Source organism: Musca autumnalis, unplaced genomic scaffold (assembly GCF_047663935.1).
Source record: "Musca autumnalis isolate F117 unplaced genomic scaffold, ASM4766393v1 scaffold_1, whole genome shotgun sequence".
Taxonomy (NCBI): domain Eukaryota; kingdom Metazoa; phylum Arthropoda; class Insecta; order Diptera; family Muscidae; genus Musca; species Musca autumnalis.
The window spans coordinates 126,601,963-126,617,567 of NW_027411644.1; the positions used below are offsets into that span (position 1 = coordinate 126,601,963).

The 15,605-nt window shown below is 40.8% G+C and overlaps 2 protein-coding genes across 5 annotated transcripts in view; both read right to left on the minus strand.

Moving 5' to 3' along the window:
• alpha-Cat (catenin alpha) overlaps positions 1-15,605 on the minus strand; it is a 204,151-nt gene that overhangs the window by 77,998 nt on the left and 110,548 nt on the right. The window lies entirely within an intron of this gene.
• Positions 2,387-12,559, minus strand: LOC141406638 (uncharacterized). The gene is made up of 2 exons (XM_073992478.1): positions 2,843-12,559; positions 2,387-2,768 (listed from the first exon to the last, which is right to left on the minus strand). The coding sequence occupies exon 1, from the start codon at positions 11,054-11,056 to the stop codon at positions 10,070-10,072; it is 987 nt and encodes a 328-aa protein (XP_073848579.1). The 5' UTR covers positions 11,057-12,559; the 3' UTR covers positions 2,387-2,768; positions 2,843-10,069.

Below are 15,605 nucleotides of genomic sequence, written 5' to 3' on the forward strand. Positions count from 1 at the left end.
ATTTCTGGAAACCAATAATGCTCTTTCATTTTCAAATAACACTTGTCTACTCCAAGGTGTCCTAACTTCTCATGCATGGTTCTAATAATCTCCGTTTCCATGTCCTTCGGGACGAAAAATCGCAAATCCTCAATAATTTTCCTATAAACCACCCCATTTACCATATCATATCCATTTACCGGTCCTTGTTCTAGTTTCACCTTCAATTCACTGACTTCTGCATCCCTAGCCTGCGCTGCGCATAACTGAAAATCTATATCCTCTACTTCTATAGTTGCTACCACCTCGTCCCTATTACCCTGTTCTATTCTTGACAATGCATTTTCTCGCCCGCTCTATGGACGATGGTATAACTATAGTTCTCCAATTCTAATGCCCAGCGCGCTATTCGGCTATTTATATTCCTCTTTGCTAATGTTAACGCGAGCGAATTACAATCTGTCACTATCTTGAATTGTATTCCTTCAAGGTATGCTCTAAATCTTCGTAATGAATATATAATTGCCAACGTTTCTAACTCGAAGCTGTGGTATCTTGTTTCCGCATCTATCGTTCTCTTCGAAAAATAAGCTACCGGATGAAATACACCGTCATCCTGTTTCTGCATCAGGATAGACCCAAACCCTATTGCACTCGCATCACAGTGCAGTTCCGTTTCCCTACTTGGGTTATAAATCGCTAAAATAGGGCTTGAAGTTAAATGACGCTTCAAAATTTCGAAGGCCTCCCTGCACTCGTCGGTAATCTCATATTTTGCCCCATTTTTAGTTAATGCATACAAGGGCTTTGCTATTAATGCGAAGCCTTTAACGAACTTTCTGAAATATGAACATAACCCTAAATATGCTTGCATTTCTTTTACATTCTTCGGGTACTCCTCGATTGCCTTAACATGCCCGTCTGAAGGTGCAATACCTTTTCTCGAAACCTTATAGCCCAAATATTCAATCTCGGTATATGCAAACTTACACTTCTCTATCTTGAGTTTCAGTCCGTACGTGGCTAGTCGGTCCAGTACCCTTTTCATCAATTGGATATGCTCTCCTAATGTCCTTGATGCTATCACAATGTCATCCATATAGATTACCATTTCGTTCTTTTCCAAAAAGTCGTGAAAAATTCCCGCAATGAACCGTTGAAATACCGCTGGTCCATTTTTCAACCCAAATGGTAACCTCAAGAACTCGTACTGACCGTTTGGCACTACAAATGACGTATACTTCACCGAGTCCTCTTCTAGTCTCACATGATAAAAACCGGATTTCAAATCCATTATCGTGAACCACGATTTTCCCTCAAGGTATTCTAAACAATCCTCAATTAGGGGCAAAGGGTAATTGTCCCTTACGATCATTTTATTAAGTGCTCTATAATCCACGCACATCCTAATCTCCCCACTTTTCTTCTTGGTCAGCACTATTGGTGATGCATAAGAAGAGTTACTAGGCCTTATGATCCCTTTCTCTAACAGGTCCACAATAATTTTGCTAACCTCTTGCTTCTCCGCGAAGGATAGTCTTCTAGGCGAACAGTAGGTTGCATTTCCTGAGTTCACTAAAATTGACGCTTTGATGTCAGAAGCTCTCGGTTCATTTTCCATTTTTTCAAAATAATTTCTCTTAATCAACTTGCAAAGCTCTCTTCTTTCATATTCATTCAAATATGGATTAATATCCCACCTCTCCTCAGTGTCCTCCGTGTTTGCACTATATTCATCTTCCTTTTGTATTTCTTTAACAACATACACTCCCTGTAGGGGATTATCTTCTCCCACTAGCACCTCAGATTCATTAACTTCCTTACAATGATGAAATTCTCCACAATCCACCTCCCTTTCGGGCTCATTATGTTTGTACTCATCACCCTGTATCTCATTATCATTTACTTTATTTATAAGTTTTAACTTCGCACCCTGTTCCCTTTCATTAGCTCTGTTCCAGAACTAAAAAGTTTTTACAATTTTTACCACTTTTACACATTTTGCGTTCCCGTAAACTAAATTTATATGAAAATCGTTTACGACTTTCACAACTTTTACGAGTTTTACCACTTCATAAAGTACGGGAACAGGCCAATTATTATTTATTTCCTTTAAACGTTTTATTTCCGTACCCTGTACTTTCTCATTGTTCATTTCCTTTACCAGTTTTATTTCTTTACCCTGAACTTTCTCATTGTTCGTTTCCTTTACCAGTTTTATTTCTTTACCCTGAACTTTCTCATTGTTCGTTTCCTTTACCAGTTTTATTTCTTTACCCTGAACTTTCTCATTGTTCATTTCCTTTACCAGTTTTATTTCTTTACCCTGAACTTTTTTATCCATACTCACTGCTTTTACAGGGTTAGGCTTTTCCCCTTTATTGGGATTAGAAAGAACACCACACAGTTTATGATTTAATTCATTTTTTATTAGCGGCCTTTGTTTTCTTTCATCATTTGGGTCCGCGTTTAAAACCATCTTAACATAAGTGTTCCCGGTATTTTTACATGATTCACTGGGATCCGGGTCCCCTTTTCTTAAACATAAACTAATTGAAAATAATTTCAAAAAATCTCTTCCGAGCACCAAAGTACACGGAGCCTTATCTACTAAAATTTTTAAATTAATCACTTTTGTTCTCCCTCCAAATTCGAGGACTGCCTGTATTTGGCCACACACTTGTAATCTCCCTCCATTCAGGTCCCTAAAGCGAGAGGGCTTCTCCTTTTTCATTCTATACTTTGGACATAGGGACCTAACCAGCGCCTGGTTGATGAAGCTACATGGGCTACCCGTGTCAAGCAAGGAAGAAATGAGATAAAAATTAGACCCGGAATTTCTAGGACCTAAAGCTACTCTTACCTTAATATTCCAGTCAACCTCCTGCTCCTGCACCGCTCCCACAAGCTCTGAGTGGGCAATGTATTTTCAAGTGGCCCGACCGACCACACTTAAAACAGGCCCCCTTGGGCCGCTGCTCCTTCTTACAACTGGACTGATAATGTCCGAACCCCTGGCAATTGTAGCATCTGGTTCCAGCCAGGGCTGGACTGACTGTGTTGCTTCTTGCTAGCCGCTGGGCCTTCTCGGCCACCATTTTTTCATAACGTGGAATTAATCTTTTAAAAGCACCCACTGTTGCTGCATGTAAAAAAACTAGTGATGCCGCCGACTTGTCGCACATTCCCTCCACAATATATTCGACAAGCTCCGCTTCTGTAATGGGAGCCCCATCTGCCAACTGCTGCATCTCCAATGCATATCGATGCAGGCTTTCCTTGCCTCGCTGCCACTTGCGGTTGTCTAAACGCCGTAGTATTTCTTTAGTTCCAAGTGGCTTCTGGAACTCATCGCACAATTCCTTCTTTAGTGCCAACCAGCTTTCCGCCTTTGCTCCTCGCACGAACAAGCCTGCACTACCAGCCAGCATTCGACGCGCATACAAAAATTTCTCTGCCTCCGTGCAGTTTATAACGTTCGTTACTTTTTCATATTCTGCTACCCACTTAGTAACAGCATACCCGTCGTCACCAGTAAATTTTGGCAGCGCTGCTTCTATGTCCGCAAACGTAACCACATTTTCCTTCTTCTCTTTCTCTTTTTCCTTCTTCTCCTCCAACAAGTCCCTTAGCTGCTGGGCCGTTGGTGTTTGTGGGCAATTTATGCCCATTTGCTCGAGATGAGCCTTTAACTTTTCGTTCACCATTTTCTTTAGTTTTTAACCACTTTTAGTTTTAGGTTTAGTTTCTTTTCTTATTTCCTCAGTTTTTTGTTGAAATTTATTTTCAATAGCCTCAGTTCTTCAGTTTTTTATTTTATTTAATTGATTTTCATTAACTTTTGTTAAAATCACACTTTCATTGGTTGGCTTGTCTTATTTCACAATTGGTGGTTGAGCGTCGTTCTTTTATACACCTGAAGTTGTTGAAACACGTCCGTTCAGTTTGCCGATCACACAATGAATGTCTGCATGACGCGATTATTTATTCTTATCAACCCTTATTATCTACTGTACAATTATCGATTACTTAAATACATGGTTGTATTCAACCCAATAACTACTATCGATATGTGTTTTACTTAAACTAGGTGTGTTCATTACTTTATTCGACTACACTACCTACATTAAAAAGTAGACGCATTATGTTAAATACTATGTTTGTGTTAAAAATATTGAATGGTAGTGTGCCGTGTGATTTCTTAATATCGTCTATTAGAATAAATGTTCCTTTGAGATCTACTAGATATTATCAATTCTTATATATAGATTTTCACCGTACCAATTATTCTATGGGTGAACCCCTTAGCAAAATGTGTATTGATTTTAATTCCATGTACTATAATGTAGACTTTTGCACGAGTTTGGAAGTTATAAAATCTAATATAATCTTATTTTTAAATAATTAGTAGTTGTATGATTTTTAAAACTGGCTGATGAAGTAGATTCTGTAGCTGGTTTTCGAATTTCCTTTCTATATCCCATCATGGTGCGGATCATGGTGTGTACGCGATCCCTACGAAAAGGGAGGTCGCCCCCTCGGTCGGCAGGGGTGGGAAAGAGAGGCGTGGGAACGTTCGAAAAAGAAAAAAAAAAAAGTTGCCGATCATCAGCATGGATTCCATAAGCAGCACAGCACGACAACTGCGCTGCACGCCATTACCACACATGTTTGTCAAAGACTCAACCAGAGACGACCATGCGATAGAACAGTGATGGTGGCGCTTGACTTATCAAAAGCCTTTGATACAGTCAGGCACTCCACGCTGTTTGAGGGCATTGAGCAGACAACCCTCCGGCCAAGCTTGAAACGTTGGATAGTCAATTATATGTGTGGACGCCAGTCGTACTGGGAATTCAGGAACAAGAAAAAGCCTTTGATACAGTCAGGCACTCCACGCTGTTTGAGGGCATTGAGCAGACAACCCTCCGGCCAAGCTTGAAACGTTGGATAGTCAATTATATGTGTGGACGCCAGTCGTACGGGGAATTCAGGAACAAGAAATCCACGCCCCGTAGAGTGAAACAGGGAGTTCCCCTGTATTCCGCCCCCTCCTGACGGCATTGAGATCGTAACGTATGCGGATGATTGCACGATGCTGGCGTCAGGTACCTATCCAGATGACATCTGTGAGAGACTGAACACCTATTTAACCGATCTTACCACCTTTTCCATTCGAGGAATATGCAGATTTCCGCCACAAAATCAACAGCCACTCTGTTCAACATGGACAGCGCAGTTTGAAAGAGAATTGAATGTCGTGGTCGACGGTAGCAGAATTCCGACCACAAACTGCCCCAAAAATTTAAGGGGTCACATTCGACACCACTTTCACGTCGTCCTCGCATGCCAAAGCTATCTGCGATAAACTGAAATGTAGGCAGATAAAGAAACCTTGTTGACCACATAAAACGCGATAGGTCGGTCTGTGGTAAGCTATGCGGCGCCAGTTTGGTCCCCGGAATTATGTGATGCGAATTGGAAAAGGATTCAAACCTATCCGAATGCCGCACTGAGATCAGCAACAGGGTGCCTCCTTAAATCTTCAGTGGACCATCTACATGAGGAGGTAAAGATTCTTCCAGTAAAGCAACACGATGAGATGCTTTCGTTGCAGTACTTGCTTGGGTGTTACCGTGAGAGCCATCCCAGTCACCATCTGCTGGGTAGGCCCGACACATTCAGGCATATCAGGAAGAATATTCATGCTCTAGAGACGGAGGTCCAACAATATAGGAGAGAACCCCTTGATCAACAGACATATCAAGCAGGTTTAAATAGTATTCATACGGATGCAGTTGCTAAGGCCATAAGCAAATATACAGGCATGTCACAGATTCCGATCGTAATGGTTTCAATTGCGTAATTTCATTTCGATCGTTTTTGTTTTAGCTTCTTCAGATTCCGATCGATTTTGTAAAATCGGAAAACTTCATTATTTAGTTTAAATATGATATTAAATGTAAATTTGTTAACAAAACAACATTTTTATTATTTCTAAGTGTTTTTAGAGTGTTTTAAAGTGGCAAATTAAAAAAATAAAAAATACAATTTCGTTTGCAAAATCAAGTGGTTTCATTCCGAAAAATTCTTCGTTTTTCGATTTTTTAAGGAAGCAAAATACGGAATGAATTCCACTTTCGATCGGAATTCGTTTCTGTGACATGCCTGATAGTGTGAATAAAGTCCTCAAAATACATCCCCCATCTATTGCAGCTGAGGAGCGTCAGCTGCCACGACAAACTAGAGTAGTTTTGGCTCAACTACGCCCGGGATATTGCAGTCGCCTAAATTCTTCCTTTTCAACTGCAAAGCCAAACCTACTCATCTAACTCCAGTGGATCTGTGGTTACATCCCATCAAAGCAGCCACTTTCCTGGAACTGGAGATAGACCCAGAGCCAGATTGAACAGAAGAACGAACATTCAAACATAATAATAAACACTGTTACAACAACAACATAACTTTTTGCATTTTTTGCAAATATCAAAAATATCACTGCATACCCGAGTAAAGGATAGAAAAAAGTGAGCAAAGGCTATAGTCGTTACGGGCCCGACTAGGTGACACCCTACACCACTACCCCTGTGCAATCCCGGGGCAGCGAGTTCTTTCGTACCGGATTGACCGGAAACCAGTGTTTCGGCCAGTGGCTGCCACAACCCAGCATCAAATATACGTTTCTAAGTAGGTTTCTATGCTGCTACCACAACAACAGATATGTAATAGCTTTTCACGGTAAACATTATTACAGCACTCTCGAAATCTATGTATTTTCATTCATAAATGTACAGCGATTACTTTTAAACTCTTATGTCCTATAGAAAACTCGAACTCGGGAAAATAACACCGACATAATTTATATTAATTTTAAAATGAAAGTCCTCTGAAAACTATGATTAAAAACAGTAAACTTGCACGAATTTTAAAGTTAGATGTTTCTTATCTATTTTTTATTTATTTAAAATTCTTTCATGTAAACAAAGCCTTAAGGCTAAAAGAGATGATTACATTATACATACTCCAAAATCGGGACAAATAATCCTATATTAATATTATTAAAAAGCATACTAAAATCTAGTGAGATAAAAAAATATTTTAAAGGTTACATTATGAATAACACTGGGAAAAATTCACTACTCCAAAATCAGGACATAATTATTATTAAAGAAATTATTAAAAATTATTAAAAAAATTTAGTGAGATAAAAAAAATATTAAGGGTTAATAATAAGACTGTAATTAACACACGTTTTTAAGTTCAATATAAGTACGTTTGAACTATTAGATGTTATCCAAAGTGATTACGAAGACGTTTTGAGAATGTAGAGGGAGTCATGGTGAAAATTTTCAATTTATTAAGCAAGTCGTTGTACAATCTGTGACACGCACCAGAAATGATTCAACCGTGATATGGTGAATAGGAATTTGATTACGACTACGCCTAGTTGAGGCGAAGAAGACAAATTGGTCCACCATAGACTGAGGGCATTGATGTTTGATAGCCTTGAAAAAACTGAGGAGTCGAGAATTTACAAGGGACTGAAACGTGCAACCAAAAAATCACATAAGGGGTGATATGAACTCAGCGCTTTAGCTTATATAGGAAGCGAATAACCCTATTGACTGCTAACTGTAATATATGAAGATTACTCCACGTTGTACCAGAATACGTTTCAACACAGTACAGGAAAATAGGCATCACTAATGCATTAGCCAAACGCTTTGTAATAAAAAGTGGCAAAGCCAGGTCAGTGGTGTAAAGACCACGCAGAGAGGAATTAAGTTGGTATGTTACCATGTTAGGTTAGGTTAGCAAAGCTTAGCTTGTCATCAAGCATCACTCCCAAACACAACAACAAAGTCAACATGAACCGAAACATAGTTATTATTAAATGTAGCAAAAAATACAGCCTTTGTGTTTGAAGGATTAATGTCAAGAAAGCTGTTTACCATCCATGAACGCAACGCTTTCATGGCGTCATCAATTTTAGCATGAGCCACTGATGCAAAGCGAAAATCCCCTTGGAAAACCAGCTGTACATCATCAGCATACGCATAAGGCTCACACAAATAGCTCAAATCCTGGAAAAGGTCATTCAAAAACATAATAAAGAGGAGAGGGTCCAATACCGATCCCTGTGTAATTAATGTGTAGCTTCGACTTCAGCAAGTGTAATTTACTCATATTATAGACCATGTAATGAGCAACGCTTAATCTTGAAAAATTCTCAATAATAGTGCGATTACAATAAAAGTAAAATGATATAATATTGGGATAGATTGACACCTTTTGCTAGATATTTTATATTTGACCACTGTCTACAATCTACTTGGTACTAATTTAAAGCTCCAAATAGAAGCAGAGATATTTGCCATTGAAATAAAAATTTCAAAATATTTATGTTGTTGTTGTAGCAACGCATATATGTTCGTTCGTGTATTATTTCAGTTATCAAGTTCCTCTGTATCCAGACTCAAGAATTCTGCAACCTGGACTGGTTGCGTCCATAAAGAATGAGGAGACAGGTGAGTGGGGTTAGCTGGGCAGTTGAATAAATGCAGAGTATCGTGTGGTCCCAATCTACATGCTGGGCATATGTTGGGTATCTTGGCGTCAATTCTGGCCCAATACGAATTGAGGCGGCTGCATCGTCCGGATCTTAACTGAGCTAAAACCACTCGTGTTTGCCTTGGCAGCTGTCGTTCTTCTGCTGCGATGGATGGGGGATGGTTTCCAAGTACGGCATTCACACTGTATCTTCGTACTGCTTGCGCAACCATGTTGGTGTGAATGCGATTCTCACTCACTGCGGTAACACCCAAGCAGGTACTGCATCGACAACATCTTATTGTGCTGACGCACCGGTAAAACCTTCGCCTCCTCATGAAGATGGTCCACTGGTGTCATGAAGAGGCACCCTGTTGCAGTCCTCAGGGCGGCATTCTGGCAGGTTTGAATCTTCTTCCACTGCGATGCGCTAAAATTTTCAATTTATTAAGCAAGTCGTTGTACAATCTGTGACACGCACCAGAAATGATTCAACCGTGATATGGTGAATAGGAATTTGATTACGACTACGCCTAGTTGAGGCGCAGAAGACAAATTGGTCCACCATAGACTGAGGGCATTGATGTTTGATAGCCTTGAAAAAACTGAGAAGTCGAGAATTTACAAGGGACTGAAACGTGCAACCAAAAAATCACATAAGGGGTGATATGAACTCAGCGCTTTAGCTTATATAGGAAGCGAATAACCCTATTGACTGCTAACTGTATTATATGAAGATTACTCCACGTTGTACCAGAATACGTTTCAACACAGTACAGGAAAATAGGCATCACTAATGCATTAGCCAAACGCTTTGTAATAAAAAGTGGCAAAGCCAGGTCAGTGGTGTAAAGACCACGCAGAGAGGAATTAAGTTGGTATGTTACCATGTTAGGTTAGGTTAGCAAAGCTTAGCTTGTCATCAAGCATCACTCCCAAACACAACAACAAAGTCAACATGAACCGAAACATAGTTATTATTAAATGTAGCAAAAAATACAGCCTTTGTGTTTGAAGGATTAATGTCAAGAAAGCTGTTTACCATCCATGAACGCAACGCTTTCATGGCGTCATCAATTTTAGCATGAGGCACTGATGAAAAGCGAAAATCCCCTTGGAAAACCAGATGTACATCATCAGCATACGCATAAGGCTCACACAAATAGCTCAAATCCTGGAAAAGGTCATTCAAAAACATAATAAAGAGGAGAGGGTCCAATACCGATCCCTGTGTAATTAATGTGTAGCTTCGACTTCAGCAAGTGTAATTTACTCATATTATAGACCATGTAATGAGCAACGCTTAATCTTGAAAAATTCTCAATAATTGTGCGATTACAATAAAAGTAAAATGATATAATATTGGGATAGATTTACACCTTTTGCTAGATATTTTATATTTGACCACTGTCTACAATCTACTTGGTACTAATTTAAAGCTCCAAATAGAGGCAGAGATATTTGCCATTGAAATAAAAATTTCAAAATATTTATGTTGTTGTTGTTGTAGCAACGCATATATGTTCGTTCGTGTATTATTTCAGTTATCAAGTTCCTCTGTATCCAGACTCAAGAGTTCTGCAACCTGGACTGGTTGCGTCCATAAAGAATGAGGAGACAGGTGAGTGGGGTTAGCTGGGCAGTTGAATAAATGCAGAGTATCGTGTGGTCCCAATCCACATGCTGGGCATATGTTGGGTATCTTGGCGTCAATTCTAGCCCAATACGAATTGAGGCGGCTGCATCGTCCGGATCTTAACTGAGCTAAAACCACTCGTGTTTGCCTTGGCAGCTGTCGTTCTTCTGCTGCGATGGATGGGGGATGGTTTCCAAGTACGGCATTCACACTGTATCTTCGTACTGCTTGCGCAACCATGTTGGTGTGAATGCGATTCAAGCCTGCCTGATAGGCTCGTTGATCTAGCTGTTCTCTTTTATACCTTTGGACCTCTGTCTCTAGATCATGAAGGTCTCTCCTGACGTGCCTGGATGGGGGGAGCCTGTCCATTAAATCGTGACAGGGATGCTCACTGCGGTAACACACAAGCAGGTACTGCATCGACAACATCTTATTGTGCTGACGCACCGGTAAAACCTTCGCCTCCTCATGAAGATGGTCCACTGGTGTCATGAGGAGGCACCCTGTTGCAGTCCTCAGAGCGGCATTCTGGCAGGTTTGAATCTTCTTCCACTGCGATGCGCTAACCTTTGCGGACCACGCTGGCGCCGCATAGCTTACCACAGACCGGCCTATTGCATTGTAGGTGGTCAACAAGGTTTCTTTATCAGCACCCCAAGTGCTGCCGGCCAGCGACTTGAGAACCTTGTTCCTACTTCTGATCTTATTGCAAATAGCTGTGGCTTGCGCGGACGACTTGAACATGCTATCGAACGTTACACCCAGTATTTTAGGGTAGTTAGTGGTCGGAATCAGTGCACCATCGACCAATATGTTCAGTGGGAGCCTCATCTCAGCCGTCCATGTGGTTAACAGCGTGGCTGTGGATTTAGCGGCGGATATTTTCATATTCCTCAGATGGAAGAACTGCACTAGTTCAGCTATGTAGACATTTAACCTATCACATATGTCATCGACGATAGGACCCGACGCCAAGATCGTACAATCATCCGCATATCATCACGATCTCTATGCCGTCTGGAGGGTGTGGAATTTCAGAAAGGTAGAGGTTAAACAGTTCCGGAGATATCACCCCTCCTTGGGGAACTCCCTGTTTCACTCTACGGGTTTTGGACTTCTTGTTTCTGAATTCTACAAACGACTGGCGTCCACACATATAGTTGATTACCCAACGTTTCAAACATGGCTGGAGATTAGTTTTCTCTATATCCTCGAACAGCTTGGCATGGTTGACGGTATCGAAAGCCTTCGATAGGTCAAGAGCCACCACGACTGTTCGGTCGCACGGCCTTTTCTGGATCAGTCCTCTACTGATATGTGTGGATATGGCGTCTAATGCTGTTGTAGTACTATGCATTTTCCGAAATCCATGTTGATGTTGGGCAACTGGAAAACACCTTCTCATCGTGGGGAGGAGTAGCGCCTCTAGGATCTTTGCTACTGGCGACAGGAGTGAAATCGGCCTGTATGATTCGCCTCTGCTGGCATCCTTGCCAGGCTTCAGTAGCGGGACCACCATGCCAACTTTCCAGGCATCCGGTACAACATAGGTGGCTAACGATAGGTTGAGAACACTTGTTAAATACTCAACTCCAGGTTCATCCGGCTGCATTACCATCGATATTCGGTGCGGGCCCAACGCTTTGGATGATTTAGCGTTTCGGATGGCATCTGCAACATCGCTCATCGTAAATTGTGGTGGTACCTGCTCGGCTGGAAGAGCTCTTCTTATACGGCGTAGCACACTTCTCTTCGACTGCTTTAGTGATGATGTCTCGGAAAGTTCTCTCAGCTACCCGAGGATATGAGGGGGTGGGCAATTGACTGAAGCGGTGATTGGTAAATTCTCTGAAACCTTGCCAATCAGCTTTTCCATGGTTCAGGAAAGTACGGCGTTCAGAGGTTATGAAGTCGGGTGGTCTGTTTAGGGAGACGATGATAGGGAGGTGGTCTGAACTAAGGGAAATGACGGATTGCCAGGATACGTCATTTATCAGAACTGGTGCCACATTGGTGATATCTGGCGAACTGTGGCAGTTTCCTCTAATCGTCGTAGGAGCGTCTTCATTCACCGCGCAAAACGTGGAGCTATCGATTTGCTCTGCCAGCGCTGTACCCCGCTGGTCATTACCTAGGACGGAGTGCCAAAGCTCATGATGAGCATTGAAGTTCCCTAGCACCAGACGGTTATAGCCCTCTAAAAGCAAACTAATATTGGGCATATAACGCTGGGCACAGCTATTCATCGGCGGTATGTACACATTAAGCAGCTCTACCTCGGCAGTACCACACTTTACACTCCATGTATGGGTCACTAGAGCCAAGCTCAAGTGAGATAGGTCTGTACTGGACAGACTGGTGTATTAGGAAGGCAAGTCCTCCTCCTCCGCTTCTTGTGCGATCCTTCCGCAAAACGTTGTAACCATCACAGCGTAAGCTACAGGTGGCGGTGAGCTTTGTTTCCTGGATCGCGGCGACCATGATGTTTTTCCGACTCATAAAGTCCACAATTTCACTGACCTTATTGCGGAGACCATTGCTATTGAATTGCAGGAATGATGCATTTCCTCGTAGGAGCGTCTTCATTCACCGCGCAAAACGTGGAGCTATCGATTTGCTCTGCCAGCGCTGTACCCCGCTGGTCATTACCTAGGACGGAGTGCCAAAGCTCATGATGAGCATTGAAGTTCCCTAGCACCAGACGGTTATAGCCCTCTAAAAGCAAACTAATATTGGGCATATAACGCTGGGCACAGCTATTCATCGGCGGTATGTACACATTAAGCAGCTCTACCTCGGCAGTACCACACTTTACACTCCATGTATGGGTCACTAGAGCCAAGCTCAAGCGAGATAGGTCTGTACTGGACAGACTGGTGTATTAGGAAGGCAAGTCCTCCTCCTCCGCTTCTTGTGCGATCCTTCCGCAAAACGTTGTAACCATCACAGCGTAAGCTACAGGTGGCGGTGAGCTTTGTTTCCTGGATCGCGGCGACCATGATGTTTTTCCGACTCATAAAATCCACAATTTCACTGACCTTATTGCGGATACCATTGCTATTAAATTGCAGGAATGATGCATTTCCGGGCCGTCGAACAACAACATGTGGTGTTAGATGCTGCATTTGTTGTTGTTGTTGGGGAGACTGCGGGGGCTGTAGGGGCACCTGTAGATACCCTTATGCTCTTAGATTTTTGACTTGTTATGGCACCCCCTATAATGAGAGTTGGACATCCGTTCTTACATCTGTTGTCGGCCCAAATGTTAACTTACATTATGGTTTACAGATGTTATCGCACATTACATTTTTTTAACATTCTATTTATAGAACTTCACTTGGGATGAGACAACAGAACAGAGCTACTGTTTTCTGAGTTTGTGATCACCACCACATCAAACATTAACATTACAGCATAATCGGTTGTTGTTCGCCCTAAGCTCGATGGTAACCCAAGCTTACGATAGCTTAATGGGTGTGTTGTGCGCTACGGGTCGTGGAACCCAGGTTCGATTCCCGCGACCAGCGATGTTTTTTTTTTGTTTTTTTTTTTTTATTACTATAATTTAGACAAATGGTTTTTCTTATAGATTTTCATTTTTTTGTCTTATAACTTAATGGAAATTATATCGAGATAAATGCACATAAATTATGGTTTGATGGTTACAATTTCTTCCCAAAAGCTTTGGTTTTTGTTCCGGATGTTAAAATTTCCCTTTTGTAACAGAAAGTGGAGAGAAATGCTTTCCTTTTTTATTACCTTTCTCTTTTCATTCAATGTCATACCCACACATAGATAACCCTGTCATACTTCGTTGAGTGAAATATAATCTTTTTTTTATGATTTTATTAGAAGCCATATTTCTTCTGGAATTTTGGTTCTGTATTGGTAATTCAGCCATTTCTCTTGCAAAATAGCCGAGGTTACAAAAGGTGGTTAAGTGTGACATTTGCGGATCATTTTGTTCTAACCTTACAAGTATTAAGTTCAATCTTGAAGTATTTTATTATCCTTGTCGTTAATAAAAAAGTGTGTTATCCTTGCTGGGGATCCGGATTATATCCTTGATCGCGTCTGAGAAAACCAACATTGTATTATATACAAACATATCGGTTGCAGCCAAAAGTGGCTGATCTATCTATTGCAGTGGCAATTGATTTGGGTTTTTTTTTTGCCAAACATGATTTTTGCTGGAAGCTTCTGATCGCCACAATCGCCATATGTTTGCTTTCTGCAAGGATTTTGCCAGCTTTTATGTATAAGCGACCTTACTTTAAATCCTGCTCCTGGTTTCTTGATGATTTAATCCCCTGGCAATGCTATCTAAATTCGTTTGGATATTTCTATTTTGGTAAGCTTACGACAGCTAGATAAAACCTCTCTAACACATGAGAGCTAATTTGCCATCGGTACCTTCTGCTTTCTTATGTTCTAGAATACCCCCTGTTCCTGGTTCTGCATCATCGTTCCCCTTGTGTCTACAAGCTATTGCACTCAGAGACGGCCATAAAGTACCAGTAGTGGTTAGTTGTTATCGGTGATCGTGCTAAACAGTTGTGTAACTATCAAAACCGGCGGGAAGTTGATGTCGAAACGTTTTTCATAACTCGTCCAAAAAAAAAGTGATCCTCGGGAGTCTAAAAACAATCCATATCGTGTCAATGAATATTTTGGAATGAGTGAACAATTCATATATAGTACCCGCAGTTTTATCGTTGTTTAATTTAGTTTAATTTGGTTAAGAATTTCAATTTGTTTTTTATTCGGTTTCTATATGGTGTGGAAAAAAATTAGTTTACTCTCTTCTTTACGGTGATCAAGTAGAAACGAACGGAATTGAAGCAAAAATTTGCACAAATTGAGAGAAAGAAAAAGAAAAATATAATTAAATTTTCTCGGAGTGCTTTTGTTTTGGTAGTAAATTATTTTTAAACCATTTTAATTTAGCTAGAAATCACATCTGACTATAAAAAACATTAAGTACAGTGTTAAAAAGTGCATAAAATACCTAATATTTGCTGAAACGTGGGGAAAATTCGTTGTTTGGAGCTTGCTGTGGGTATAATTCACCATCACCCCAACCCCCTCGAAAGGCCTTTCAACGTGGGAGCAGCACCAATTAACAAGTAAGTGATCAAACTATTTTGCCCGTATCAAACAAACCCAAACAGTGCTCACAAAATTAGAGAATAAAAGGAAAACCCGTTATCTCTCTCAATCATACCATCATTCAAAAGGTTGATAAACATTATAACCAAATTGTGTTATATAGTTTAGAACTTTTTGAATTTCTTATAATTTTAAATAAATTTCAAAAATATCCTTTGGTTCATTTGTGTTTGTTTGATCGTTTAGCGTTTATACACTAGCGGTGTAGATCTGGTTGTGATTTTAATGTTAAGCACAGTGTTAACAGTCGACAAGCTGTTAAAGGCAT